Below are 25,620 nucleotides of genomic sequence, written 5' to 3'. Positions count from 1 at the left end.
CATGGTGTCGGTCCCGGCAAAACTCCTGTGGCTGGCTGGCAAACTAGAACCCGTACGATACCCTTACATTGAGCGCTCAAATCTACTGATATCCGGTAATATCGTGTTCGCATATTACACACATTGCATCGCTAAGTTAACTAGGTATCTAGGTGGCTGGCCCTGTTATATTATCTGAATGAGATACTACAATTGCAATCTTTAGATATCCTGATAATATTTGCATACGATATTGAAAGATACAAGATACGAGATATACCAAAAAGCAAAGTGCTAATTCCTCGGATCTTGCCATGAATATATTAATTCTTAACCAACGTTGGTCGCTCTGTCCAAACCCCGCAGCCAGCGCATGCATTTCATGCACCTCATGGCCTACTAAGGACCTATCCGGTCGACCCGAACAGCGGCAGATATGCAACCAAGTCCACCCCAGCAAGCTGTGTTCATTGGCAGGTTTCAAATTTCTGGTTGGGGGAGAACTATCGTTTTCAATCGATCGCGCGGTCCGGAGAACACCAACTTGGATTAGGGATATCAGCCGAAAAAAGTTTATGTGATCTCAAATGCATCACCATGCAATGGCTATTTCGAAAGTTCTTCACATTTCCGGTGACAGGTGAGTGCATGTCGCCATTTGAACCCATGTACCTGCATGATATCGAGGTCCATCTCCCCAAGAAAACTCAGTTAACTTGGAGGCATATACCGGTGTCTGGGCCGGATCGAGTGGATGATCCGATTCTGTTGGGTTTGGTCCATATGGCGGCACCCCCAGTCCAGTTGTCGACGAGCGCTGACCGACACCCCTAGACGGATTATATTACAGGTCACACAGGCAGTCTCACCACTCCGGATCCACCTTAGCCACCGTTGCCTCCCTCCCAGAGGATCGCAACAAAATTTGCAAAAGCTAGTATCCGAAAGACATGTTCCATCCCTGTTCTAGTGGCTAACCCGACAGATGCTATGTGTAGCGACGATCAGGCAACATCTCTCCAGCGCCAGACCACCATGCATCAGGTACGGCTAGGTTTTGCATTGTCAGATCGCTTCGTTTCCCAGAAATGTGTACTGCAGATGTATACATAGATATTTATATATCCTGCCTATACATTACAAGCACTGGCAATGCAATGGCGCCGCGCTGCGCCATCTGGTAGCTGATTCGCGGATTATATTTGGATCGATTCAGCCGCTGTCGATCGAAGTCGACATCGCGTCGTTGGCCATGGCATGCAAGACACATGCACGAGAGCCCTCAAATTGGACCTAGTGTGAGATCTACATGTCAAAAGAGCTAGCTATAAAGATTAACATACGAACCACCCGAGAGCCAGACGATACCATATATAAAGTATGTATACTTGGATATACAGTGACATATATGATTGTTTTTATTGATAATCATCATGCTCCCAAAATGGAAAATACACAGAGTTTGAGATCACTCGGGTCCTCAATCCGTCAGATTCTGTTCTCAACCTTGAGAATTCAACCCTTCCCGCGACTGCATAGCGCATTCGCATTCTAGCTAGCAATGCAATGCAATGGCAACCTTCGGCTAGGCGATCGACTGATCCATGATAGGACAGGCTACAGTATTATTTGGTATACTTCGAACAGCTGCTTTAGTTAGAAATGGATATTCAGGAACATTTGGTCCTTGAGCATCCCCTCACTTGGAATCGAATTCCCATATTGTGCCAACGTTGACCCCCTTTTCTCTCTCCTATTTATATGTACTTTGTGCGAATAGTTTGTATATTTTGGTTTATCTTATATATACTGTAACTGTGCATTTCAACATTGACAATCTGCAGTCTACAACTTGACTGTTCTGTTTTAAATCTACCCGTTTCAGGTCGGGGTTGGCTGTTATCCTGCAGGTGGTCTTGAGACTAGTTACAGTTAGTATGATATGCCTGTGGTCCTGTTAAACATTTATTGTTATTCTCCCTCCCATTAATTCGCTACCTCGACCTTCCAACCTTCACCAACCTTTCAACCTTCTCAACTTCCAACTACTAACCACCAAACTCACCAATACTCACCAGTCGATATCATAACTCAAACACCAACATCCCGTGGTCCCAACATTTTTCTTCCGCTGTCTTCCATCTGTTGTCGCAGTTTTCAGTCGAATTTGATATGGTCGTCTGAAGGTTGATTCTGGCTTGGTGTCCCAGGTGAACATCAACATCAACACTTCCCTCGACATCAACAAACCACAACCACCATCACCTCCCCATCGTATCGCTCACTCCACCAAAACTACCCACCCATATCTTCGATGATGCCTACAAAATCTAAAAAGCCGTACGCGCTTACGCTCCGTCTTCTCTCCAGTTTTGACGATATTTTAACAGACGTTCTCGTTGATAAAGTACTTCTTCCCCTTCCAATTGTCCCCTGTAATTCTCGCGCGCCTTCAAAACAAACAACTACAATTTACCGATTATTCGTCGCATAAACATCGCTAACATGGTCGCTTTGTGGTAGCTTTATTATTGGACAACTATTCGGAAGGTTCACCCTAGGTACCAGTCGAATCGAACTATTAAGGACAAATTGGTTGGGGATATCATTCGCACCAATGTTTGCGTCGGGCGAAACGTTCAGGCGGCAACGGATAGGCTGCTTCAGTATGCAAATTTTCTATCTTTTCCTAGACCTTCTAGGAATCTAAACCAAAAGGAGAACAGATTGGCTAATTTGTATGACAGGATCGATGGCATTCAAAAATTCTGTCAGAAGCTCCGACCCGAGGAAAAGGCAGACTTCATAAAGTAGGCACCTCTGCATCGGATGGATCAATTAGGCTCCTCGACTAATCGCGAAAACATATACATAGGCACGTAAAGCGATATGTGGAGATATACCACCCGGACGCGACATATGAGGTCACCACCACCAATCGGTATACGCTGAAGACCCATGAGGCTAGTGTCCTCGCTCGGGTCCCCATTCCGAAGGGGGATACCATCAGATACCTCTCCGGCGTCATGGTCACGATGACCAAGGAAGAAGAAGCCGAATTCAACGAAGCCTCGAATCGGGATTTCTCGATCATTCATAGTTCACGAAAGGCCGGGGCCCAGATATTCCTGGGTCCCGCCCGATTCGTGAACCATGATTGTTCGCCAAATTGCCGATTCCAGAGTGCCAGCAAGAGCACGGTAATGTTCAAGGCCCTCCGGGATATTGAGCCCGGTGAGGAGCTGACGGTCTACTATTCCGACGACTACTTCGGCTACAAGAATGCCGAGTGTCTGTGCCATACCTGTGAGAGGGAGATGAGGGGTGGGTGGGCGAAGAGTGTGGGGTATATGGCCAACATTACCCCTAGTAAGCGAGCATACGAGGAGGCCAAGGACGAGGATGACTATGCTGGCCGCGCGAAGAAGCGGGCCAGAAAGTCCCTACCAACCCCAGCCCTTAGCACGGGCGATGACGCCTCACCAAAAGCAAGCTCGCCGCCGGCGCCAAATTTCCTGGCCACGGTTACCACGGAGGTGACACCAGCTGTCACTCCGTTGGAACCAGCCGATACCCCACAGCCCATAGCCGGGATCGTGTTGGTTGTCCCACCATTGGAAACAAGCAAGACTGACCCAATGGGGGTCAGTCTGCTTACCCCAGTCTCCGTTGAGACTACCCCGGACCTCACAACCGCCCTCGCCGAGGATGTTCAGCTGACAGCTTCTGCCAATGATGACGGTTACGAGAGCGATCTCACCGTCTACTCCGATACAGACATGGAGATCCTCAATGGGAAATACAAGTGGTTTGCGGCCATCGAAATTCCGCCGAAGCCCATCAATCCCGACCCCCTCTCTCTTCCGCAGGTCCCCGAAGGGATTCGCTGGCCAAATGATCATCTCGTCGAGCACACCTTCATTGACCCGAAGATGGAAATGCGATGCATTTGCCAAAATCCCAATTGCAATGTCCCGTTCATCTACAAAAACGAAGACGATTTTCGGTTTCTTAACCATATTCCGCGATGTTGTCCTCGTTGCGAACGGCACTCCAAAATTTACGGATTGGTCTGGCCGAAGACCATCCTCAAATCCGACGACTCCGAGGTTCGAGTCATGAATCCGGAAGATGTGGAAAGGTCGGTAAATTTGGCACAGCACAAGAAGGATCTGAGGATGATTGAGGAGTGGAGAGTCGAGAATATACTGAAGGAGGTGTTTAAGAAGAATTTACGAAGGGAGAACCGGAAGTTGGAGAAGAGGAGAAAGAAGGAGCGGAAGGCAAGGGGCTCCCCAGCTGTTGAAGCTTAGTGCCTCTTTGTGGATAAACTCAACTACATAATTGTGTGATATTTTTTATCTTTTTGGAGTGCAGGCAAGGGGTTTTATGGTATTTTGCGGGTGGATGCATTTGTCGATGGCGTTTTGAAGGGTGTTTTTTATGGCGTTTTTTATTTCGACGGGTGGTATCGACACTTTCGACACCGCCCATTCCTATGGAGTCTGGTGTTTTCGTACTCCGATACCCAGCATCGATGGCTGCTTCCCTTTGAGACCATACTATGTATACTATTTGTACTCTTCTCTCACTAATGATAACGCGCATTTAGCGATTTAATTGATTTTACGCGTGTACTCTCTCCCTTTTTCCTGTTTCTGCAGCCATAGTGCATTGTCGTGTGAAGTTTCCTTTATATTGTAGTATTATACAGAGAAACGAAGGGGAAGGAATTCTCACGGGAAGTAAGTCATATTTACAGGATATATACTCCAAGATAAGCCAAAAGATGCCATATCTTCAGCCAGTCTCTAATCACCATCCACACAAAAAAGCCACACCCCCATTAACCCCCCACCCATCCATTCCTTTTCCTCGTTACTTTTTTTTATTCATACTCCATTTACTCGAGATCAATCTTAGCTCCCAAAGCCTCAAGAGTCTTCTTCATCTTCTCGGCATCATCCTTTGTCAACCCTTCCTTCAACATCTTCGGTGCAGCCTCCACGAACTTCTTGGAGTCGACTAACGATAAACCCAAAAGCGCCTTTACTTCCTTAATGATCTTTGGTTTGGAACCGGCATCGAAAGAGGCGAGTTTTACGTTGAACAGGGTCTTTTCTTCTTCGGCTGCTGCTTCTTCCTCTACTGGTGCTGCTGCTGCGGGGGCGGCTGATGGAGCGGCGGCGGGGGCGGCGAGAAGGGTATCTGGGATGTTTAGGCGGGTCTTTTTTGTTTGAAAAGTTGATTAGAACCCAGTTTTCTCTCTTTTTGCTCCAATTGATGACTTTGAACATATGCAAAGGGATAAATATACCTTTAACAGACCAACCAAATCCGCAGTCTCCAGCAATGTTAGAGTAGATATCTGATCAACGATCTGTGTGAGCTTTGGGTTTGCAGCAGCAGCTGTGGAATCCCACCGTCGCTGGCAGGGTCTTTGGATGTGGAAGATGGGTCGGGTGGATGTTGTCGATACTGCCCTGGCGAGGGAGCGTCGAAGGATCGGGGCCGCCATTGGAAGTTTATATCGATTGGATTTGGAGATGGGGAGGACGGCACGGCAATGCTGCTGCTGCTGCTGTGAGGGAGAGGAAGTTGGGAAGTTCGAAATTGTGGGATTTTTGTGTTGGACGTCGTCAAAATTTCAAAGATCGGCTGTTGATAAGCGAGGATCTTTGATGGTTTGTTTCAGTCGCCACTTAATCATCGAATAAATACAGACTTTACTTAGATACTCGGACCATTACCTCTTTTCTCTTGACAACAATTAACTATAGCTGCTACCTGCTCATAAGCTCAAGTTCCATCTCCATCTCAACTTCCATCACCATCATCATCTCCGTTCGAGTACTCGATCAAACCATTCTCCAACATCATCAACGGTAATCACGAATCACAGCCATGGAAGAAGACGGCGCCGCCCTTCAGAACCCTCGCGAACGAGAGGCCGCCGAGAAGATCACGTTCCGCTTCTGTCGCGAATGGTAAGCTCCCCTTCTATCCGACCCATAGCTATTACTATACCTTGCCCTCCCATGCTGACTCGATGCGATAATCTTTAGCTCCAACATGTTGTACCCTAAAGAAAGTCGCGAACACCGTCGCCTCATCTACGTTTGCCGAAACTGTGGCTTCGAAGACGAAGCTGCCTCCCAATGTGTTTTTCGAAACGTCCTGAGCTCTGTTGCTGAAGAAACGGCTGGTGTGACTACGGATGTCGGCAGTGATCCTACAGTATGTCTACTCTGCGGGTCCCTTATTGAAGAGAATGATGGTACTCGGGAGGATGATGATGGGGAAAACGGGTCTAACTAAAGCTCTGGATGATTCACAGCTCCCACGCTCTAATCGTACATGTCCCAGCTGCCACGAATCCGAAGCAGTGTTTTTCCAATCTCAACAAAGAAAAGAGGATACAAAGATGGTATGTTACCATTCTACCCGGAATGGGGTGCAGATATATCATTTCAATCACTAAAACAGGTCATATCCACAGCGTCTCTTCTACGTCTGCTGCTCCTGCGGAAAGATTTTTGACTAGGCGTCAAATATCATCATCCGGCTCGACTGCATGTCCACCGTCAAAATGACTCCGCAAGACTACCTCGCTTCCCCATTCTACCCCGCCGACCAAGAATCCCTCAAATCTCGCCGCGCTGCCAACGACCCCTTTGGCGAAAAAGACGTACTTGCTATCGGAGATAATTACAAAAACACAGTCCACTGGCCGTCAAGAAATGAGACAATGAAAGAGAAACGTTTGCAAAGGATGAAAGAAGTTTTGGAACAGGAGTTTAAAGATAAAGAAGGAATTGAGAAAGACTTGACGTTGGAAGAGGTTGATGAGATCTTGGAGGGTAGGAAGGCGGTTGTACGTGCTGAAGAGGAGAAAAAACGGGCTGAAGAGGCCGCTCAACGCGCTAAAACGGTTTTACCTATCTATGAAGCTAAAAGTGGCTTGCACGTTGCGAATGCTGAAGTCGTTGGGAGACCTCTGAGAGGTAGAGGACGAGGCCGCCCCCGTGGTCGTGGTCGTGGTCGTGGCTCGACTACACGCGCCGCGGCTACAGCTGCGGCCGGCGGATCTGATAGGGGCCAATTACTAGCTCTCCCAACCGGCAGCCAGAGTTCGTCGCCGCCTAGTTCTCGAAGAAAAGGTAGCAGGGGAAGAGGGGGTCGCGAGAACCTCCTACCCCGACCTTAGCGCTCCAACAATCATCTCCTCTCCTTTACCTCCGTTACCCCTTTTTTCTTTTTTTTCCCTCACTTTATTTTCCTCTTCTCCCGTCTAACAGCCTGCAATACTCACACGATAACCGCTTTCGTGCTCTACATTTATATTCCAATTGTTTACTACACATGGGAGGACACTGCATTTTGATTTTTAGCGACTTCCCCCCCCTTCCCTTCCCTTAGGCGCCTTTATTATTACTACTATTAGACATGTTATTATACAAGAAATGACATCCATAATCATGAATTATTTCGTTTAATTCGATACCATGAGTAGGATGACGGTGTATACGCGTGATGGCATTTTATATATAGTCGCCAATCCATGTTCTGGATTGCCTGAATCATCTGAAGACTCGAACTCTCTATGAGTGCAGGTGTCGCCGTATTTCCCTAGTCTCTGCTAATCCCTCGTCTCTGCTAGCAGGATTTTGGTGTGTTTCTCGAAGAATACTTTGGACGTTATAAACGGACATCCGGTGGTTTTCACATCCGTATTTATGAGAAAAAAATATCATCATGCTGTTACACAATGCTTTCGTTTTTTTTTTTTTTGGTTGTGAATATTGGAATCGGACGCAAAGCTATCATCATACCTACTAGCCAAGGCTTGTATTGGAATCGAAACTTATATCCAAATTCCTAGAACCTCAAAAGGCCGATGTTGGACGATTCAAGGTGCCCACCCACTATCCAGATAGTCGTTTATAAATTTCGTTCCCAGATCCCAAATTCAAACTTTACATCCCCCTCTTCCTGAATCCCTTCTACTTTCTCCAATTCCTCGCCCGTAACTTCAATAAGACGGTCTACACTCCCTTTCGTCCATTGATTCTCATCAATAGCCGGGAAGAACACATCAACACCTTCCTCACTAGAATAATCCGGTTGTAATATCGTAGAATGAAGAATACACGCCAAATAAGCGTCGCTCGTCTTGGGTAACTCCATAGCCAGTTTATATATCTCCGCCCCACCGATGATAAAAATCTTATCAAGTGCCACCACGGGTTCTCCACCACAATCCGACAACGAAGATTCCTCAGAAGACGACACCGTCGGGACCGGGAATTTCTGTTTCAAAAGTCGTACACCTTCTTCGATACTCCCTACCCATATTTCATCGGATGTTGGTGTAGTAGACGATGCGGTCCGTGAGACTACGACGTTTATGCGCCCTGGGAGCGGTCTGTGTTTTGGCGGAAGGGAGTCCCATGTTTTTCGACCCATGATTACTGCGTTGGAGTATTTGAATGGAGAGTTGGTGGGGACGGGGGGTACGCGACGGGTTACACGGGAGAAATAGGACATTTCGGATTTGATTCGCGGCCAGGGCATGTCATTTTTCAAGGACCTGCCGATGGCAAGCGTCGGCCGCGGGGTCGACGCGACGATGGCGATGACGGTGTGTGACATCGAGGGTGGTTAGTAGTCTTTGATAGCCGGGGGGTTTGGTGAGTAGTGGGGTTATAATAGTTGAGGAGTTGCTGGGGGGAAAGTTGGGGAAGGTGTGAATGTCATCGGGCGACATGTGCTGCCAAGCAAAACTTTGGGCCGGAGTTCGGCCTCACAAAACTATGACCAATCCATCCCACCTTAAAATCCCTCGTCCCAGCTACTTGCTTTTCAACATCTTCACCTTCAATTCGATATTCTGCAAAAAAAAACAGAAACTAATAATAAACTGTCGGTTAAAATGAGCATCAACGTCATGTCTGAGAAAAAGGTATCGGGTCTTTCCCTCGGCTTCATTGGCTGCGGAACAATGGGTGTCGCCGTTCTCTCAGGCATCCTCGCCGCTCTCGCCACAGAATCGAAAACCGCTCCTCCCTCTCCATTCCCCTCGACACCATCGACGCCAACCCACCTCCCGACCTCCTTCGTCGCCTGTGTAAAGCGTCATGAATCTGCTACCCGTCTAGGGAAAATCTTCCCACAAGCAACCCTTTCCCCATCAACATCTCCACCAGTCACAATCATCGCTGGCGATAACACCCGTGGCGCCCAACTCTCCGACATCATCGTCCTCGGTTGTAAACCTCAAATCGTTTCTGAAATCCTTTCGGTGGAAGCTACCCGCGATGCTCTCAAAGGAAAGCTCCTCATCTCCATCTGTGCCGGTGTGACCCTCGCCCAACTTGGCGCCCTCGTCGATCCTTCCACCCGAGTTATCAGAGTTATGCCGAATACTGCCTCCAGAATTCGAGATTCGATGACGGTCATCTCGTGCGACCCAGCTGTTATCCCCCAGGAAGAGAGGGATTTGGTGTTCTGGATATTTTCACAGATCGGACGGGCTATTTTCCTGGCAGAAAAGCATATGGACGCTTCAACAGCGCTTTGTGGTAGCGGACCGGCGTTTATGGCGTTGGTGTTGGAGGCTATGGCCGATGGTGGTGTGATGATGGGACTTCCAAGAGTCGAGGCCCAGATGATGGCTGCGCAAACAATGAGAGGTACCGCTGGTATGGTTTTGGAAGGAGAGCATCCAGCTATTATTCGTGAGAAGGTCAGTACGCCAGCCGGGTGTACTATTGGTGGACTGTTGATTCTGGAAGATGGAAGGTTGAGAAGTACGATTGCTAGAGGAATTCAAGAAGCAACAAGGGTGGCTTCGGGACTTGGAAGCAAGTGAGCGTAATTTGCATGCATGGATCTGGAGTTTTGTATCAGTAGGGTGCGTAATATTAATATTAATATGAACCATTGTTGTTTCTTTCTTTCTTTTTATATCAACAAAATGGCAATTTGATTTCCTGGCCTGTGGACTACCAGCCATATTTTGATCCTGCCTCTTTCTTGTTCCGTCGTCCTTCTGCGAAGGACTCTTCCAGGGCTGCCCGTTGGCTTTGTGCAGCTATTTTATTTCGTTAGCATATAACATAAAAGCGGATGGTGAATGAATAGATGAACGAAAGTATACGCACCATTGAGCAAGCTGGTAAGTTGGTGCTTTCCGGGCTTGATACTCCTGACAACATTTCTTTCCGGTGCCAGTTCTCCCGCCGCGCGAGCCGCCTCGTTCCTTTCATATTCCTTATCGACATTGAAGTCCACAAGCTTGATCTCTGCGTTCCGACCTCGTCGCCCCATGAACATTCGCATTTCCGCTTCGTCCATACCCACTTCCTCGCTGATACTCTGAAAGGTTTGGGCGCCGAGCGCAGGCTGGTATGATGTTTCGGTGTACACCTCCTCTTGATACGATGCCTCGACCGGGACTTCATCTTCGACCGCTGGAGCCGATTCCTCGACTAATAATGGTTTGTATTCAGCAGCGGTCAGTGCTGTAGACGCCGCCAGGGGCCGTTCATTCAACGCCGACCCTAACGAGAATAACGACACCTTCTTTTCCTCCACTTTCGTGGCACCGGTCGGTTTCGTGGTAGCCTTCTTCTTCGTCGCAGATTTCTTAAAGAATGGTTGGATTGCTCGTCCTTGTATCGGCCCCGCCGGTTTTGTTTCCACCGGTGGTTTTGTAAGAACTTCTTCCGTGGCTGGTGGTGGTGGTGTAAAATTTGAGGTTTCGGGATCATCTTCGACTGTAGGTTGGAAATCCATGCCTGTTCCCGCGTATTCCATCTTTTTGATACCACCACCGAGCATTCTAGGCGCGCTATCACTTTCAGCAGTAACAGCAGCAGTTACTTTCTTCTCAGATTCCTGCGCGACCTTCGCTGCCTCCGCGCCGGTTCTTTTAGGCGCGGGTAAGAAACTTAACATCCCACTCCCACCCGTCGACTTCCCAATCCTTGCACGCGACGAAGAAGATGATGATGCATCGACATCGTCTATATCCGGTGTGATTTTTGGTAATTCGATCTTTATCTTTCGAGGACCGGTGGAAGTGGCGTCGGGTTTGGTATCATCGACGAGTTTTCGCTTTTTACTGGGCGGAGGGAGGAAACCGGAGAGTGAGGATTTGGCCTTTGGAGGTGGAAGAGTTGGTGCTGAGGGGGCGGATTCGGTATCTGAACCTTCTGAATCGGAGTAGGAGACCAATGCCATCGTGAAGTCCCCTTTTTAGGATTTATTTGTTTTTACTTTGCGTGGATGGTGTGAATGGTGAAGAGGATGTTTGAGGATTGATTCGAGTGTTGATGAGGCGACATGCAAAGCCACGAGCTGGCGGCAGAGCTGTTAGCCCATGTTTTTGACCCTAGTCAGATGTCAGCCATTTTGTCACGATTCGCGACTCTTAGATGCGACTGCTCCGACGATAAGATTGACAATAATATTTTGTATTAAAATAATTGAAGTTAAAAATCTTGAAATTCCAATAGATTAATTACTATCCTAATCTATTATAAATAATATGTGAAGAAATCAAACAAGTAAAGTTAAACTTCATATATGACCGGGGAATATTAATAAAAAGGTAAATTTAAAACAGAATCGATTATAATTTCAGTGTCTACAAGCTTAAGCTTATATAGCCTGCTAGTAAATGGACTAGATGTGGTTTAAATTAGAAATCATATAATACAAATATAAAACTAAGTTCTAAGGATTCGAAGTCCAATGGTGAAGATTTGTGATACATCGATATCGATACACGATGATTCGCTAGATAATCTATAGATCTAGATCATACAAACTTCTAATATAATTCCAATTCCGACCGCTCTAAATTCGAATTCTTGTATTAGAAAGCCGTCTCGAACATATTACAGCCAGTGTATATTAAAAATTCGTTATTATATATATCTATTTATTCAGTCCTAATCGGACCAGAGAATATACACTAGATATCATGATCAATGGTACAGTAAAAGATATATACAACCTTGTCTCAAAAGTATATACATACGTACTTACATACTCACAGGGACAGGAAGGATTCATAGAACTTCGAAGAGCACGGACCATATGACATATGCAGGCATATCGGATTTAAGAAAGACCCGGGGTGAAGTTCAGTCCGCCGGAAGGATAGAAGACTCGTCGGCTAGTCTTCCGCGCGTATATTACGTATATACACATACTCGATTGATATCTCTGAGACAAGCCTGGTATATATGTAAAAACCCGCCTTGGAGGAAGGCGAGAGCGATGGATCAGTCGATAAAGTCCAGGGTCCTCGAGTTTTAAGCCAAGTGGAGCTCCCAGGTTAATAATATTATAATATGTCAAACAGTCTTCTGACATTAATTAATACCCATATCAAAATTTGATAATCAAGAAAGGAAAAAAAAAAAAAAAAACAAATGTTAGCATCACAAGATATATATTTAGCCATGAGATCAAATCGATCTCAGGATCTCAATCCCGATAAGGTCGTGCAGTACAGTGCATCCGTCGACTCTGTTGTGGCGTGTGTACCGCAAATGGGTGTCTCCGAACGGGACGATTCAAAACCCCGCTGCCGAAGCACTAACTAAATTAACCCTTGCAAGATTTTAATATTTTATGCATGATCATGATAGATTCAAACATTTTCGATTCAAGTCTACAAGAATGGGAAATAGAATAACGTTAACTTACCTCTCCTTTAATTTGTGTTCTGTGTGTAAAACGTGAAGGCAGCCCATTATCACGATCCCCTTTGCCTTATAACAAACTAGCTTGGCCTTGTCGATAGTGTGATTGTCGGTTCAGCCGAGGCTTAAATGCATAATATGCCTCTTGACTAATATAATTTCGAGCTGTTCGAAGCAATACGAAATGTATACGAGAGTTAGCTTTGGAGATTTTGAATTCGACATTCGAATTCGAATTCATCATCGATTCGTGATGTAGTTTCGACATCAATTGCCCCCTTCACAAAAATCCAATCGATCACCAGAGCCTCGAAAGCGGCCAATGCAATGTAGAGAAATCCAATCCAAAGTCATTGCATTGCACCAGTATAAATACATCTCCGCGTACTCTTCTGAGCTGTCAATTTATCACATTCTCTCCACAAAAAATATCAAACCAAACAAACATTTGCAAACCTGATCAAGTATAATATACTTACCTACGTACTATAAAACTTAACTTTACAATACAAACTTCCCCCCCTCGACTCCCAAACCTCCTTCTCGACATATAGATTAAACCAATTGAATTCAATATTCACAATGCCTAAAGACGGCAGACTCGATCTCACCCTCTTCGGCGCCACCGGTTTCACCGGTTGGATCGCAGCTCAGTATATCTGCAAACACGCACCCCCCGACCTCCAATGGGCCATTGCCGGCCGTTCGCAGGACAAATTGACTGCGAAGTTGCGGGATATCCGTAGAGACTATCCGGACAGAGCTTTACCTGGTACGTATTCCAGAATGTCAAGATACCTGTATTACATTTTATATCTGGTCCAAATCCGGAAACATGATATGTCTGTACAGTTGTGCAATTGTGCAATTGAATTGTGCATGTGTAGCTCGGAGAGGTGGCACAAAAACCTGGAGACGTGTTGGAAATTGGTGCTCACAACACGATTTACATGTTTTAAATTTCTTCGTCATATGCATGATCGGATATATATAAATTGTGGATGGATTGATGAAGTTTTACTAACTATTTTTGGTTTTTTTATAGAAACCATTGTGGCGAGTTTGGACGAAGTCTCCGCTATAAAGCTTGCTAGCTCTAGTAAAGTCGTTGTTACCACAGTTGGACCGGTTAGTAGTCTAGCAATCCGAAACCTTTTCTCACGAGTTCGACTGGGACACCGTCTAATGCATATAATCAAAAAAAATTAGTTCTGCAGATACGGTTCGAAATTAGTCAAGGCGTGTGCCGAAGCAGGAACTCATTATGTTGATTGTAAGTTAATATTTCTCCGTTCTAGATGTGCATGTGTATACATGAGCCATTGCTAACATGTTGAACAATTAAGGCACCGGAGAGTACCCATGGGTTCTGGAGATGATAGAGAAACACCACGAGACGGCGAAACAGACTGGTGCATTCGTAAGTGATTATACCGATATCGATCCCCGGATCGAGTAGTAGGTCCGATGCTAATTTGATATTAATAGATTATCCCACAATGCGCCTTTGATTCTGCACCTGCAGATATAGTCTCATATAAAGTCGCAAATTTTATTCGCGAAAATTATAAAGCTAGTACCAAAGATCTCACCTTCTCGCTCCACAACCTCAAGTAAGTCAAAAAAACAAAAGCAGACTATCAAACCTATTTCCCATGTACTAAGCAATTTCTAGTGGCGGAGCCTCCGGTGGCACCATGGAATCATTCTTCAGCACAATTGAAGTGTACGGTCTATCCGGACTTGCACACGCCACAAAACCATTAGCTCTCTCCCCCATTAAACGCCCATACTCCGCACCCTCCCACTTGCCCGTCTTTACCCATCCGACCCTCGGCAAGCTCACGCCATGGATTCAAGCTAGTCCAGACCGCGCGACTGTAATGCGTTCATGGGGTCTCACGCAACAACACATACCAGAAAAATCCTGGGGAAACAATTTCTCGTTCACAGAGTATAAACGTGTAAAATCTTCTTTCGAAGGGCTGGCGACTTGGATTACTATCGGTCTCCTTTCTGTCGGTGTACTTATCAAACCCTTCAGATGGATTGCACGAAAAGTCATTACCCAACCCGGGTTCGGACCGGACCAAAACTTTGATATCAATAGAAAGGGGAATTTGGATTGGAAGGCTGTGGGGGTTGTTGATGATGATGGTGGAGAGAATAAGGGTAAGAAGGTGCTTGGGACTTTTACCTACGACGGGGGAGATGCTTATGCGTTGACGGGATTGTTCATTGTGGAGGCTGCACTCCATCTATTGGATATGGAGAAGGGGAGGTCGAAGAAAGAGGGTCTCGGACAAACTATTGGAGGTGGTTTGCTCACGCCTATTTGTCTTGGAGAAGGTTTCCTCAAGAGATTGGATGGTGCCGGTATCAAAATCGATGCTCGGGAGCTTTGAGTATTCTTGGTTTTTTTTTTTAATTTTAGTTGATTGTTCCTGTTTGAACGAGTATACTTTCGATGCTGATCTTGAATTCGTTCGTATAATTTATAATATGTTTGGCGCAGCTGATTAATTCAGAATCATTTATGTTGTTCTTCGCAATGTCAGTCATGATGTTCATAGCTTTGCTTTGGATGCAAAAACTACATTTCCAATCCAGTCCTTCAGAATGGAATTAACCTCATCAGTCTGTTCCCAGACCATCCAATGGCTTGCCTCCACCTGCTTCGATGTTAAATCCGTTATAAACTTCTTTTGTCCCAAAGCCATCGACGGCGGTAATGCTGTATCCCTCGTCGCACCAATAAACAGCACCGGGACTCTAACAATAGGGTCTTGTAGCCTATAAACACACACACAAGTTTAGAACTAATATAACTTCAAAAATCACACAAGGGAATACCGAATATAACTCACATCTGCTCATCCTCCCAATTCTTCCTTCTATTCTTATAATACGCCAAAGGACCATGCATCCCCGTCTCAAAAAACCGTTCAACATACCACTCCAACTCCTCCTCACCAATAATCCACCCACGCGGCATATCACCCACACTCTTCAAAATATCCTTCCGGACATTAATATTCCCACCTTTCGACCCTTTCCCATCACCAACACCTCTATACATCGCTTTCAAAAACCTTCGAATGGGGTCTTTACCTTGCATATCTTCTAGCGTTTGCGGATCTGCTAATGCGATTTGGTATGTGAAATTCGGAAGCCTTTTTACGACTTTTTCCAGATCGAGGTATGGTGAGTTCGGATGAGGTGGGTCGTAGGGGACGCAGAGGGAGATTATGTGGGTGACTAGATTTGGGTGGAAGTTGTAGAAACGCCAGGCGATCATGGAACCCCAGTCGTGGGCGAGGAGGATGGTGGATTGGATGTTTAGGTGGGATAAGAGGGCGGCTAGGGTATCGGCGTTGGATTTAAGACTGTAGATGGTTTCCGGATGTTTGGGGGCTGACTATATAGAATATGCCAAAGGTTGAGTCTTTGGATGTTATGTATATATATAGGTGATAGGAAGGGCTTACGCTTCCACCGTAGCCCAGACAGTCTGGAGCTATGACACGGAGATTTAGGTCCAATAGAATCGGGATTTGATATCTCCATGTGTCTATGCATAAGAATATACGTTATTAACACTGACTTATCCCCATTTATGATTTTAATTGAACTGAATTAGTAGTCAGAACTTACACCACATATCAGGGAATCCATGAATCTACACCATAAATATAGTAGGTATGCACGGTTTAGTCAAATTTCAACATCGATCATGACAAATATACCATAGATCACAGAGAGACTTACACAAAGTACTGTTCCTCGTGGATTACCAGACTTTGGCTCTCCGATCACATAATCTGCATATTGTTGTATTATATCAGCCAAAAAAAAGTATGGTGAAATTTGTGGTATTTTTGGTGTTGATCGACTTACGAAGCTTGTGTCCATTAACATCCGCGTATGCATGCTTGACTCTATTATCATCCGTAGGATGAATGGGCTGAACTGAACGATTTGGAGTTGGCATTTTTGAATACTGTTCGTATGAAAAAAACTTAAAAATTTTAATGATCCTCGAGAATGGGGTTTTGGTTCGGACGCTGGGGCGGAGATATCGTCAAAAGCAGTAATTATAGTTAGCAATTAATTGGCGGCTCGTTTTGAGTTGAGAAAGGCTTCAATCTTCAGGTATGATGTTTTTTTTTTACAAAAAAAATTGAGGATGCCTCTGGTTATAAACAAAAAAACACGGCTGACAGACAAAACCCCGACTGCCTCGCATATGATCAGCCGAAAAAAGTGGAATGCAATGCCGATTGCTTGTGTGCAATCAATAAGGATGTTGGTTTTTGAAGGGAGCTTTGCCTTGCCTGTGCCATGGAATTGGGATTTGATGCGGTTGGGCCGTTAGTGTAGCATTTTTAAGCCGGCCGTTCTGCAACTAAATTATAGTTCGAAACAGGTGAGCTACCCCGGATTCTGGGTTACAAATGGGGGAGATCGTAAAACCTTTCGGGCTTGGGGTTTAGATATAAGTAGTTACTCTTTTTTTTTTTTAAAAAAAAAATACTATACTATCGTGGAGATCTTTAGTTCAACATGTCTATATTTGAAATACTCGTTTTGATCAGTGAAGTTTTCTAAACATTCGGCGAGCTAGCAACAAGGCAAGTATATATATCTTAAGACAGAATTTTTCAGAGGCAGATATCAATAAGTACTTACTTACTCGGAGTTTATCTGTTAAATTTTGATAAGAAAGGATGTACTATGTATGTCGATGTCATCCTTGCTCCCTTGCTTCAAGCTACCCCAGCCCAGCCCTCTTCGGCCACGCCGACGAGTTCCCCACTCCGAGCATGCAATTTACAATATTTGGAAGGCAACCCCGAGCCGTTAGTATTCCAAGCTAAAATACAACATCTGAAAGCCAATAACAACTCGGCTGGAATGGCAGCGGGTTTGAATTCGGATTTGAGGGAACATGGGGTCTTGTGTAACGGGGACATGTCGGGAGCTAGGAATATATAGATACTTAGGTATAGCTATAGAACCTCATGCTCAACGGTGCCATCGCGTCGATTATCTAGACTACGTAACTTTGGCTGGTTCTAGATCTGTGTCTCTATTTGAACATTCCCGGGTTAGATCGCGATTTCTGGTTCCAATTACAGGACCACGCCTGGTTTTTATATCTTTTGCAATTGAGTTAGCAGCAACTTTATCACCTGGGCCGGAAGCGCCGCTCCAGACCCTGTCTTTCGGACCTGTTGAATGGTATATGGAAGCCTTGTAGGATCAATGTTAATTAATATTCGTACCTCAACAGTGCAAACCAAGTGTAAATTTATGAATATCATATACTACCAGGTACATAGATCCCGACTCAGCTGTATGTAAGTAGTTATTAAATCCAAATTGGTAAATATAATATAGCCTATGACCTGGGTCACAGTTGAGGAGTCTGGCGACGAGGCAAGAACTGAGTACCTTTAGATATAAATGTGTACTAGAAGCTATCGATTGTGATATTAGTCCTCATGTTTTTAATAGAGGTCTGGAGACACGCATCTAAGTAATTACTTAAGTAAGTACTTAAGTAGGCCCGGTAGGATTTGTCTTGTCTTGAAGTTGCCACACCCACCAACTATGAGAACGTGAGTAAAGCTAGGGATTGCAATATATATGCAATATCGATATGAATAGATCTGGTTTTGTATATCTGCAGAACATATGCCGATTTCCAGAATTTGTACGGTGTTTTTAGTATTATATTCGTAGGAAGCTGTTGACAATGACGACATCAGTTATCAGGCGCGTTATAAACGTTCAGGGGAACCGAGATTTTTGTCTCATATAAATCCAGAGTGTACGACAACGGAGCAATACGGATAATTTAAATCGAATTTTATAAGTAAAATGGACTCAGGCCCGACCGACTCGGGGGGATATAGAGAGCCGACAATGCAATGACTCGGGACTGATACGGCGTTGGTGTGTTAGAATATTAACCTGGGCAGCTGAGATTTCATTGGTGGCAGCCCAGATTTGTGGGCCTGGCATCGCTTCGTTGCCCGAAATGGATCGTATTCAGCGTAATTCAGAACATGTTCTGCAGATTAGACTTCTCGATGGGTCTCGGACCCGCGGGGCAGCGGGTATACGTAAGTACCTAACTGACAGAAGAGAGTAACCTCAGGGTCAATTTCAGGGCTTAGCTGAGCTAAGCTACGAATACGACCCAAAGTTTTCTGCCGCAAGGTGTAGTATCGGTCCGTAGGTCGCACTAGCTTATGTATGGGTGAGGGATTCTTTTGAGTTTGGATATGTTGTATATGGCTTCAAACCTGGATATTTAAAGCTCCACGACCGGCCCGGCTTTCTCGAGGATTCCTCTGTACCCAGACCTTAACTTTATCATAGGAAGCGATAGAAGAACGATATTTGCGATACCTTTACTCTCAAAACCAAAGCTCCAATAATGACGGCAGAAGAAACGACTCCAAACTACCCTGTGACCTTCTCTCAGGCACAAGTTCAGGAATACCTCGAGTTCCTTCAATTTACAAAAGATGAAATCGAAAATATCCAAAAACCTACGTTTGAGAACCTCGCAATCCTTGTGATCAGACATCTAGCTACTGCACCGTTTTCTAGTGTTGGTACGCATGGCTTCCCTTAATCCAGTCGAGCTGGCCCGGTAGCTAGCATATATAACATCCATCTAATCTTTTGATTTCTTAGACATCCACTACTCCAAAGATCACACCATAACCATCGCCATCGATGCCATCTTTGACAAAGTCGTCAAACGCAAAAGAGGCGGCTACTGCATGGAACTCAACAATCTTTTCTCATGCTTGCTTGCTACCCTCGGATTCAACACATGGCTTTGTCCTTCCCGAGCTACTAGCAATCATGGCGGGGACGTCAAGAACCGTGCTTACCATGGCATCTCACACTGCGTGAACCTCGTTGAATTTGAAGATGGGAAGAAATACCTAGTCGATGTCGGGTACGGTGGTGCTGCTATCGTGCGACCTATGGAGCTTATTGAAGGGACTCTAATCGACGGGGTGGGAGAAGAGCAACACCGACTGATCAAAGCGACTGTTCCGGAAGCAAGAAGGAAGGAATTACATTGGTTGGTACAGCATAAATTGAGCTCTGAGGAGGACTGGACGGATCTTTACATGTTTTTTGAGGTCGAAGCGATATTGGATGATTGTGTTATCTGGTCCAATTGGTCTTCGACCCAGGAAGCGCTCTTCAGGAGTAATATCTTGGTAGCGATGGTTATCAGGGAAGGGAATGAGCCGGTGGGGAAGTATACGCTATGGAATGGGATAGTTAGGAAGAAATATCAGACCGAGCTAGAATATTTCCCATTGGTAAACGAAGAGGAGAGGGTGAAGGCCTTCAGGACGTATTTTGGGATTGAGCTTTCCGAGGAGGACGCCGAGGCTATAAAGGGTAGAGAGCCGGAATTAAAACCTGCCGATACGGATGCGACCCATTGAAGGGTGCTAGTTGTATTCTTATTTTCGTGTCGAACGTTGAAGTTTTAGAGATAGTTCTTGATAATGCGTCTGTCTACTCAATATTAATAGTACCTGGCGTGGATGCTGAATTTGGCTGGTGTTTGTGGTTTTCTTGGCAGTCATACTCTGCTACCTCACAAAAGCCTCCTTCGAAAGTAAATCAGCCGACCAACCTAAGCTCCAGACACGAGATGATTGCCGACACCTTGAATTCCCCGCGTCCACCTTAACACCGGCCAGTGCAGCACTCGTTCTGACCTCAAAGACCTGATCCTTTTGCTCGCCCAATAAAGAGAGGACTAGAAGTTACTTCCCCGAACATGAGCCTGCGTGCAAAAGCCTTCCCAAGTTATCCAAGACCAAGACCGCGAACCGTCCCGAAAACTTGAAGACACGCACCTCTCTTGTTCCCCCCGCGAAATATTCGGAACTGCTGCTGCCATCCATATCGTGTGATCACTATCATCATTGACCGACTCCCGCGAAGCTTTACCGTACCTATATACTAGACAGTCACGATGGGTGATCCGTTCGAGATCCGGTTGCAGTTTACCAAAATGCTGCAGAGGCTGAATGCCTCGGTGAATGCCTCCAAAAGCTGTGCAGCATTTGCTCTCAAGCACAAAGACCTCGATGAAGATCTTCACAGCTGCATATTGGAGCAATTGGGAGAGGTAGGATAATATCTAAGATCGGATGTATTTCTATCACTGCTAATGCTTGGGTGGTTTAGTCTAGTATGAACAACCGCGTTAATCTTCTCTATTTCATCGAGCACCTTCTTGAGATGTCCGTCTCAAAAGGCATCAGCAACTACATTCCCATGATCCAATCCGAGTTCCGTACGATCGTTGACTGCGTCAGCCCCCCTGACCAGTCTGGCCTTCAAAATATCGCGAGTACTCGGAAGGTGCTGGGGAAGATCAGAGACCAGAAGCTCATGAGTACAGAAATATACGACGAATTGATATCATCGTTGGACACACGCGAAAAAGCCGGTCAACACCAGCATTCCGATGATGAAAGTAATAAGTCAGAGTCCGAGGAGCTGGAAGAGGTTGATCAGGTACCCAATGGTACCAGCATTGCAACTATGATAGGAAAGGACCCAGAGTACCCAGATAGCACGAAGGGGTCGCCATCAGCTCCCATTTCAGCGATACCATACTCCCCGACAGCTGTGAACCCCGTCGATAGTGGCTCAATCGGCAGCACTCCAACCAATGATGCTCGTCGGCAGTCTTCATCGCAGACAATAACTTTTAAGCGACCGCCAAAACAAGTTATCGAAGAAAGAATGGAAGAAGATCGCGAAAGACATAAGAGGCTTAGGGAGACTATATGGGCGATCTACCCGTCGCGCGATGACGAGTCTTTGGATAAGTCACTGGATGGTCTAGAGGGCCTTGTGGGCCCGGAATTTGAGATGTTTTGGAAGGATGTTACGTTGGTGGAAATCAATGAGGATGATATGGAATTGATGGCTGAGGAGGCAGAGCTGAAAGTTGAAAGTTTATCATGAAAACCCGGCGCTTTTTCATGAAAGAGATTCGGAGCATGATTTCGAGGGATCTTAACCGACCTAACGTAGCTTAGTTATGAGTGGCTCCTTCGCTGTCAGAGTGTTTTCCTTGCATTGAAGCATTTAGCATTTCTTTCCATTCCGACGATTTAAATATACGAATACTGAATTTTCTCCATGAATAAAATACACTATTTTGTCGTGAAAATAACGTTTCTCCTATTGAGACTTTGTAGCTTCCTGTGTACTGTACATGTAAGTAACTGACTACGAGGACGAGGGAGACTTTAGGCCAAGGTTTGTTTCAAAGTGCCTGTTCTAACCCTGCAGCAACTAGCAGGGCACTTATGCAAGGTACCCGTCAAACCGCTGACGAACTGCTGGTCGGTAGTTACAGTCTGCAGGAACAGCGTTACAATACACTTGTTTTACCGACAGAGCCTTTGAACACTAAATAATTACTACAATCTACCATGAGAAGTACTGTATCAACGGCACTGAGCTCGTATGGTGTACTTAAGATTGTCTCTCTAGCCAAATATCTCATTAAAATTCCATTTCAAGCATAAACAACCCCTTGCTTTGTAGATCTAAGATTGAGGTGTTGCGTCTTATGTGGGTCACATATGTATCTGTAGACTAACCAGCAGCTAGTCCCTCGCTCGACGCGACATAGTACCATCGAACCCCTCCCATTGGCTGTTAATTAAGACTACAGCTTTGACCCATCTGAATAGGTAAGTTTCCGGCGACGAAACGTATGTACATGTACCCCGATCAAATCTACTCCTTTTCTTGAAATAAGATGATCCTTTGATCGGTTCTGGGAATCAAATGCTTGGGTTGTTAATGCAGCTGCTGAATATATTAATATCAGCAATCAATATAGATCCGGAGCCATTACTATTATCATATGATATCAACAACTTTAACATTTCCACTGTTGATGCTTAATATATTTCCGTATCACGAGGCCCGGGCGGAATGAATGAAACCTCGAGGGAAACCCCTTTTCCGATATTGCGGAAGGATACCATGTGGCGCTGATGAAAGAGATCATCTGCGGAATTTCGAGCTTACCTAACTCTGGACCGGCCTGGAGCTGGTCGGATTGCTATCGATATGTTGAAAGTCTTCGTACCTGTACAGGTACAAGATGTCACCCAGCCGTTTGGTCTGCCCGTTGATTCTGTGCTGTGCTGTGCTGTGAGGTTTGATGGCGTTTTTGCTTCTGCATGCACAAGGAACAGCTGCATGCAGGCCGACAGTGCACTTCGTCCCAACTTTCAATCGGATTCGATTCGACCGCCTAGATTCTAGAAAGATATCACCAAGTCGGCGGTTGGCGCGTGCAAGACTCGAATTCGTCAGTACGGGTTTTTCGTCAACTATAGGTCTCCACAACTAGAGTTCTTTTGCTGCAATCAAAGGCTATCATTTAGCCCGAAATAAGTTGCGGGACCCCTCTGACAATTAACATTGGCTCTTTTCGACATTCGTTCTATTGCCCCCTTAACCGTTGTCCTTGGCTTTGCGCTCCTCATTTCCGTTGCCTTGTCGCCTTGCCCTTTAGCAAGCCCTCGCTATCCTCCAGTTTCGAACGTTTATTACGATTGAATGTTAAGGCTGGAGCTCGAGCTTTGACGCCCGGAGCTGGGTCTCTAATGAATACTCTTTATTCCGAGGAAAAGGGTTCGATTAGTACAGTCCTGATGTGAGGAAAGCTCGAGTTCCCGGGGAAAATACATCGCATCGCAGACAGCGCGTAGCAACATTGTTACTGATCGCTAAAGGGGGGATTAAGCTCTAGCTTATCTGACCAATGCTAAACCGCTTTCCCTGTGCGGCTGTTGGGCTCATTCCTTTTATGTAGGGGTCCAGTAGGTATGTGAAATGGGAGCTTCTCTTCTGCGCTGCTCCACCCCAGCCCTTTCCCCTTGAGCCTGTACATATATCCTCATTGGACCCCTTTCCACTCAGGACAGCTCCTGGACCTCTTTGGACTTCCTCCACTAACAAACTTCTTGTAATTTCTATTCTTTCGCTCTGTAGATTCTTTCACCGGAATCCTCAGTTTCAACTTCTTCCTTTGACGACCTCTTCTTTCGACTTTCTTTTTCGGTTCCAATTTTTCGAATTCGAACTTTCGGTTTAACAGGCCCCTGTTCGGTTCCGTTTCCAACGCACGCCTTTTCGGACTTCCGCTGTAACGACAAAAAAAGGGGAATTTTCAAGGTGGATCGTTTTGTTCCTTGCTCCCGCGTAGAGCAGATACAATTGGCTACACGAGACGACATTATTTCTAGTGACGACGTAAGTGGTTTTGTTCGTCTGATTTTCGTTACCCGTATTTGCAATGCAATATAACGTATCTTCCCTGGTGAGGTACGTGACCGCATGATTCGGCTCTGTTTGAACGATGTTGCACAGCTGGGGGCATTTTTATGAGGCCGCAATTTCCTATATGTTGGGAAACTTGCTGACCCTAGGTCTCCGCCTGTCGACACAGGCATGCATTGGTAACCAAAGTCAAGAGAGACCCTGCAAAGAGTCTCCTTTTCTTACCCTTGGGACAAACCTCATATTCTAGACTTCTCTAGTGCTTGGCAAACCTTTGCTCTAGAGCGTCATGATCACCAGACGGCCAGGGTCTCAATCCTCATATTGACGGAAGGACTGCTGAAGTCTGGCGTTATGGACGTCAAATGTGCGCCTTCTGTTTAATCTCATTGCACATGCTCTCCTCCCAGCGCGAAAGACCGCATTAGAATGGTTTGTCCTAGCCTGGATGGGCGCAATACCAGACATCTGGTAATTTCCCAATTGCCCTTGGAGCTGGCCCAGGCCAGGTCTGGGGTTGTAATCTGGAAATTATAGCTGCATCTGCTCGCAATCTTGCCGCATGCAAGTATCTTAATTATTTTGCGCCTGTATCCTCACAATTGATCTCTTCGGCAAAAAGCAGCTTTAACAAGAGTTGGTTGCAGCCAGATTAAGATTTTTATTTTTTTATTTTTTTATTTTTCTTCTCATTCCCCCAGTCGGGTTTTTTTTCTTGCTCACCGCTTCGCTTTGTGTGGGTTGGTGTCTCTGAATTTGTGTGTGGTTGTCTCTTTATCAGAAATTTCCCCCCCAAATTTTAATTACCTTTGCCCGTCGTCTACCGTCCTGACATAACCCGCACTATTCCTCTTCTCGCACCTCCTCCTCCTTTAGCCTTGACCTCTTTTGGGGCTTTATCCTCGCCTTTTTTCTGTCGTTCGTTAGTTTTTTTTTCTTCTTTTCTTTTCTCTTCTTTTCAATATCCGCACTGGTCTCGTGTGTGTGTGAATATTTCTCTTCATCGTCAATCTTTATCTTTCGTTCTTAGGCAGAGAGATATCCCTACTCTCCGCTTCCTTCCTTTCTGCTTGATTGGATTCTTGTTCGATTCGATTCCAACTAGATTTTTCCCGTTCGATCTCTTGGAGAGACCCCTTATACAGTGCACTTTATTTCTTTCTTCCTACGACATACATTACTTTTATCTTATGTCTCATCGATACTGACGGGTAGCTTCGATAGTCGGCTCAAGAAACTTTGAAAGATTCATTCTCCTTCTTGACGTTCACGGTCTTTCGCCTTCGTTTTTCTTGCTGTCTTTAACGTCGGCGGAAAGGGCATTTGGCAACCTTGGTTATCCCTTTCTACCGTACATTTTAAAATTACAGAATTTCGACGGGGTTTTCAATTCGTGGTCGCTTTGATACTTATTTTTTTTGTGCAATCTGTCGAGTATTGATCGATTGGCGGACGAAAGGTGCAAACTGGTTACGACAATTTAGAGTCTACGACATTCTTATAGGCTTTACTTGTCTACCCCCTTAATTCGCGGTCTTTGTTGTTCTGGTCATTTTTA

At 45.5% G+C, this 25,620-nt stretch overlaps 11 protein-coding genes across 11 annotated transcripts; 7 read left to right on the top strand and 4 right to left on the bottom strand.

Moving 5' to 3' along the window:
* Window positions 1-2,296: 2,296 nt before the first annotated feature.
* AOL_s00043g474 (uncharacterized protein) lies at window positions 2,297-4,292 on the top strand (the record flags this gene model as incomplete). Its single annotated transcript, XM_011120960.1, has 4 exons — window positions 2,297-2,386; window positions 2,503-2,645; window positions 2,727-2,789; window positions 2,855-4,292. The coding sequence occupies 4 exons, from the start codon at window positions 2,297-2,299 to the stop codon at window positions 4,290-4,292; spliced, it is 1,734 nt and encodes a 577-aa protein (XP_011119262.1).
* Window positions 4,293-4,882: 590 nt separating this feature from the next.
* On the bottom strand, window positions 4,883-5,497 carry AOL_s00043g473 (uncharacterized protein; the record flags this gene model as incomplete). Its single annotated transcript, XM_011120959.1, has 2 exons — window positions 4,883-5,206; window positions 5,297-5,497. The coding sequence occupies 2 exons, from the start codon at window positions 5,495-5,497 to the stop codon at window positions 4,883-4,885; spliced, it is 525 nt and encodes a 174-aa protein (XP_011119261.1).
* Window positions 5,498-5,883: 386 nt separating this feature from the next.
* AOL_s00043g472 (uncharacterized protein) lies at window positions 5,884-6,297 on the top strand (the record flags this gene model as incomplete). Its single annotated transcript, XM_011120958.1, has 2 exons — window positions 5,884-5,966; window positions 6,045-6,297. The coding sequence occupies 2 exons, from the start codon at window positions 5,884-5,886 to the stop codon at window positions 6,295-6,297; spliced, it is 336 nt and encodes a 111-aa protein (XP_011119260.1).
* A 271-nt stretch (window positions 6,298-6,568) lies between these two features.
* Window positions 6,569-7,186, top strand: AOL_s00043g471 (uncharacterized protein; the record flags this gene model as incomplete). Its single annotated transcript, XM_011120957.1, has 1 exon — window positions 6,569-7,186. One exon carries the CDS (start codon window positions 6,569-6,571, stop codon window positions 7,184-7,186), a length of 618 nt encoding a protein of 205 aa, XP_011119259.1.
* A 734-nt stretch (window positions 7,187-7,920) lies between these two features.
* AOL_s00043g470 (uncharacterized protein) lies at window positions 7,921-8,631 on the bottom strand (the record flags this gene model as incomplete). Its single annotated transcript, XM_011120956.1, has 1 exon — window positions 7,921-8,631. One exon carries the CDS (start codon window positions 8,629-8,631, stop codon window positions 7,921-7,923), a length of 711 nt encoding a protein of 236 aa, XP_011119258.1.
* Window positions 8,632-8,911: 280 nt separating this feature from the next.
* Window positions 8,912-9,850, top strand: AOL_s00043g469 (uncharacterized protein; the record flags this gene model as incomplete). The annotated part of the gene is made up of 1 exon (XM_011120955.1): window positions 8,912-9,850. The coding sequence occupies one exon, from the start codon at window positions 8,912-8,914 to the stop codon at window positions 9,848-9,850; it is 939 nt and encodes a 312-aa protein (XP_011119257.1).
* A 133-nt stretch (window positions 9,851-9,983) lies between these two features.
* AOL_s00043g468 (uncharacterized protein) lies at window positions 9,984-11,223 on the bottom strand (the record flags this gene model as incomplete). The annotated part of the gene is made up of 2 exons (XM_011120954.1): window positions 9,984-10,072; window positions 10,143-11,223. 2 exons carry the CDS (start codon window positions 11,221-11,223, stop codon window positions 9,984-9,986), a joined length of 1,170 nt encoding a protein of 389 aa, XP_011119256.1.
* Window positions 11,224-13,277: 2,054 nt separating this feature from the next.
* Window positions 13,278-15,100, top strand: AOL_s00043g467 (uncharacterized protein; the record flags this gene model as incomplete). Its single annotated transcript, XM_011120953.1, has 6 exons — window positions 13,278-13,467; window positions 13,741-13,823; window positions 13,905-13,968; window positions 14,042-14,115; window positions 14,184-14,308; window positions 14,371-15,100. The coding sequence occupies 6 exons, from the start codon at window positions 13,278-13,280 to the stop codon at window positions 15,098-15,100; spliced, it is 1,266 nt and encodes a 421-aa protein (XP_011119255.1).
* A 162-nt stretch (window positions 15,101-15,262) lies between these two features.
* Window positions 15,263-16,686, bottom strand: AOL_s00043g466 (uncharacterized protein; the record flags this gene model as incomplete). The annotated part of the gene is made up of 6 exons (XM_011120952.1): window positions 15,263-15,488; window positions 15,563-16,113; window positions 16,184-16,266; window positions 16,350-16,374; window positions 16,464-16,516; window positions 16,593-16,686. The coding sequence occupies 6 exons, from the start codon at window positions 16,684-16,686 to the stop codon at window positions 15,263-15,265; spliced, it is 1,032 nt and encodes a 343-aa protein (XP_011119254.1).
* Window positions 16,687-19,140: 2,454 nt separating this feature from the next.
* Window positions 19,141-20,179, top strand: AOL_s00043g465 (uncharacterized protein; the record flags this gene model as incomplete). The annotated part of the gene is made up of 2 exons (XM_011120951.1): window positions 19,141-19,321; window positions 19,404-20,179. The coding sequence occupies 2 exons, from the start codon at window positions 19,141-19,143 to the stop codon at window positions 20,177-20,179; spliced, it is 957 nt and encodes a 318-aa protein (XP_011119253.1).
* Window positions 20,180-20,718: 539 nt separating this feature from the next.
* Window positions 20,719-21,722, top strand: AOL_s00043g464 (uncharacterized protein; the record flags this gene model as incomplete). The annotated part of the gene is made up of 2 exons (XM_011120950.1): window positions 20,719-20,874; window positions 20,934-21,722. The coding sequence occupies 2 exons, from the start codon at window positions 20,719-20,721 to the stop codon at window positions 21,720-21,722; spliced, it is 945 nt and encodes a 314-aa protein (XP_011119252.1).
* Between the last annotated feature and the right edge of the window lie 3,898 nt (window positions 21,723-25,620).

The sequence above is a fragment of the Orbilia oligospora genome (assembly GCF_000225545.1).
Source record: "Orbilia oligospora ATCC 24927 unplaced genomic scaffold scaffold00043, whole genome shotgun sequence".
NCBI lineage: Eukaryota > Fungi > Ascomycota > Orbiliomycetes > Orbiliales > Orbiliaceae > Orbilia > Orbilia oligospora.
This window is presented reverse-complemented; position numbering and strand designations above follow the sequence as displayed.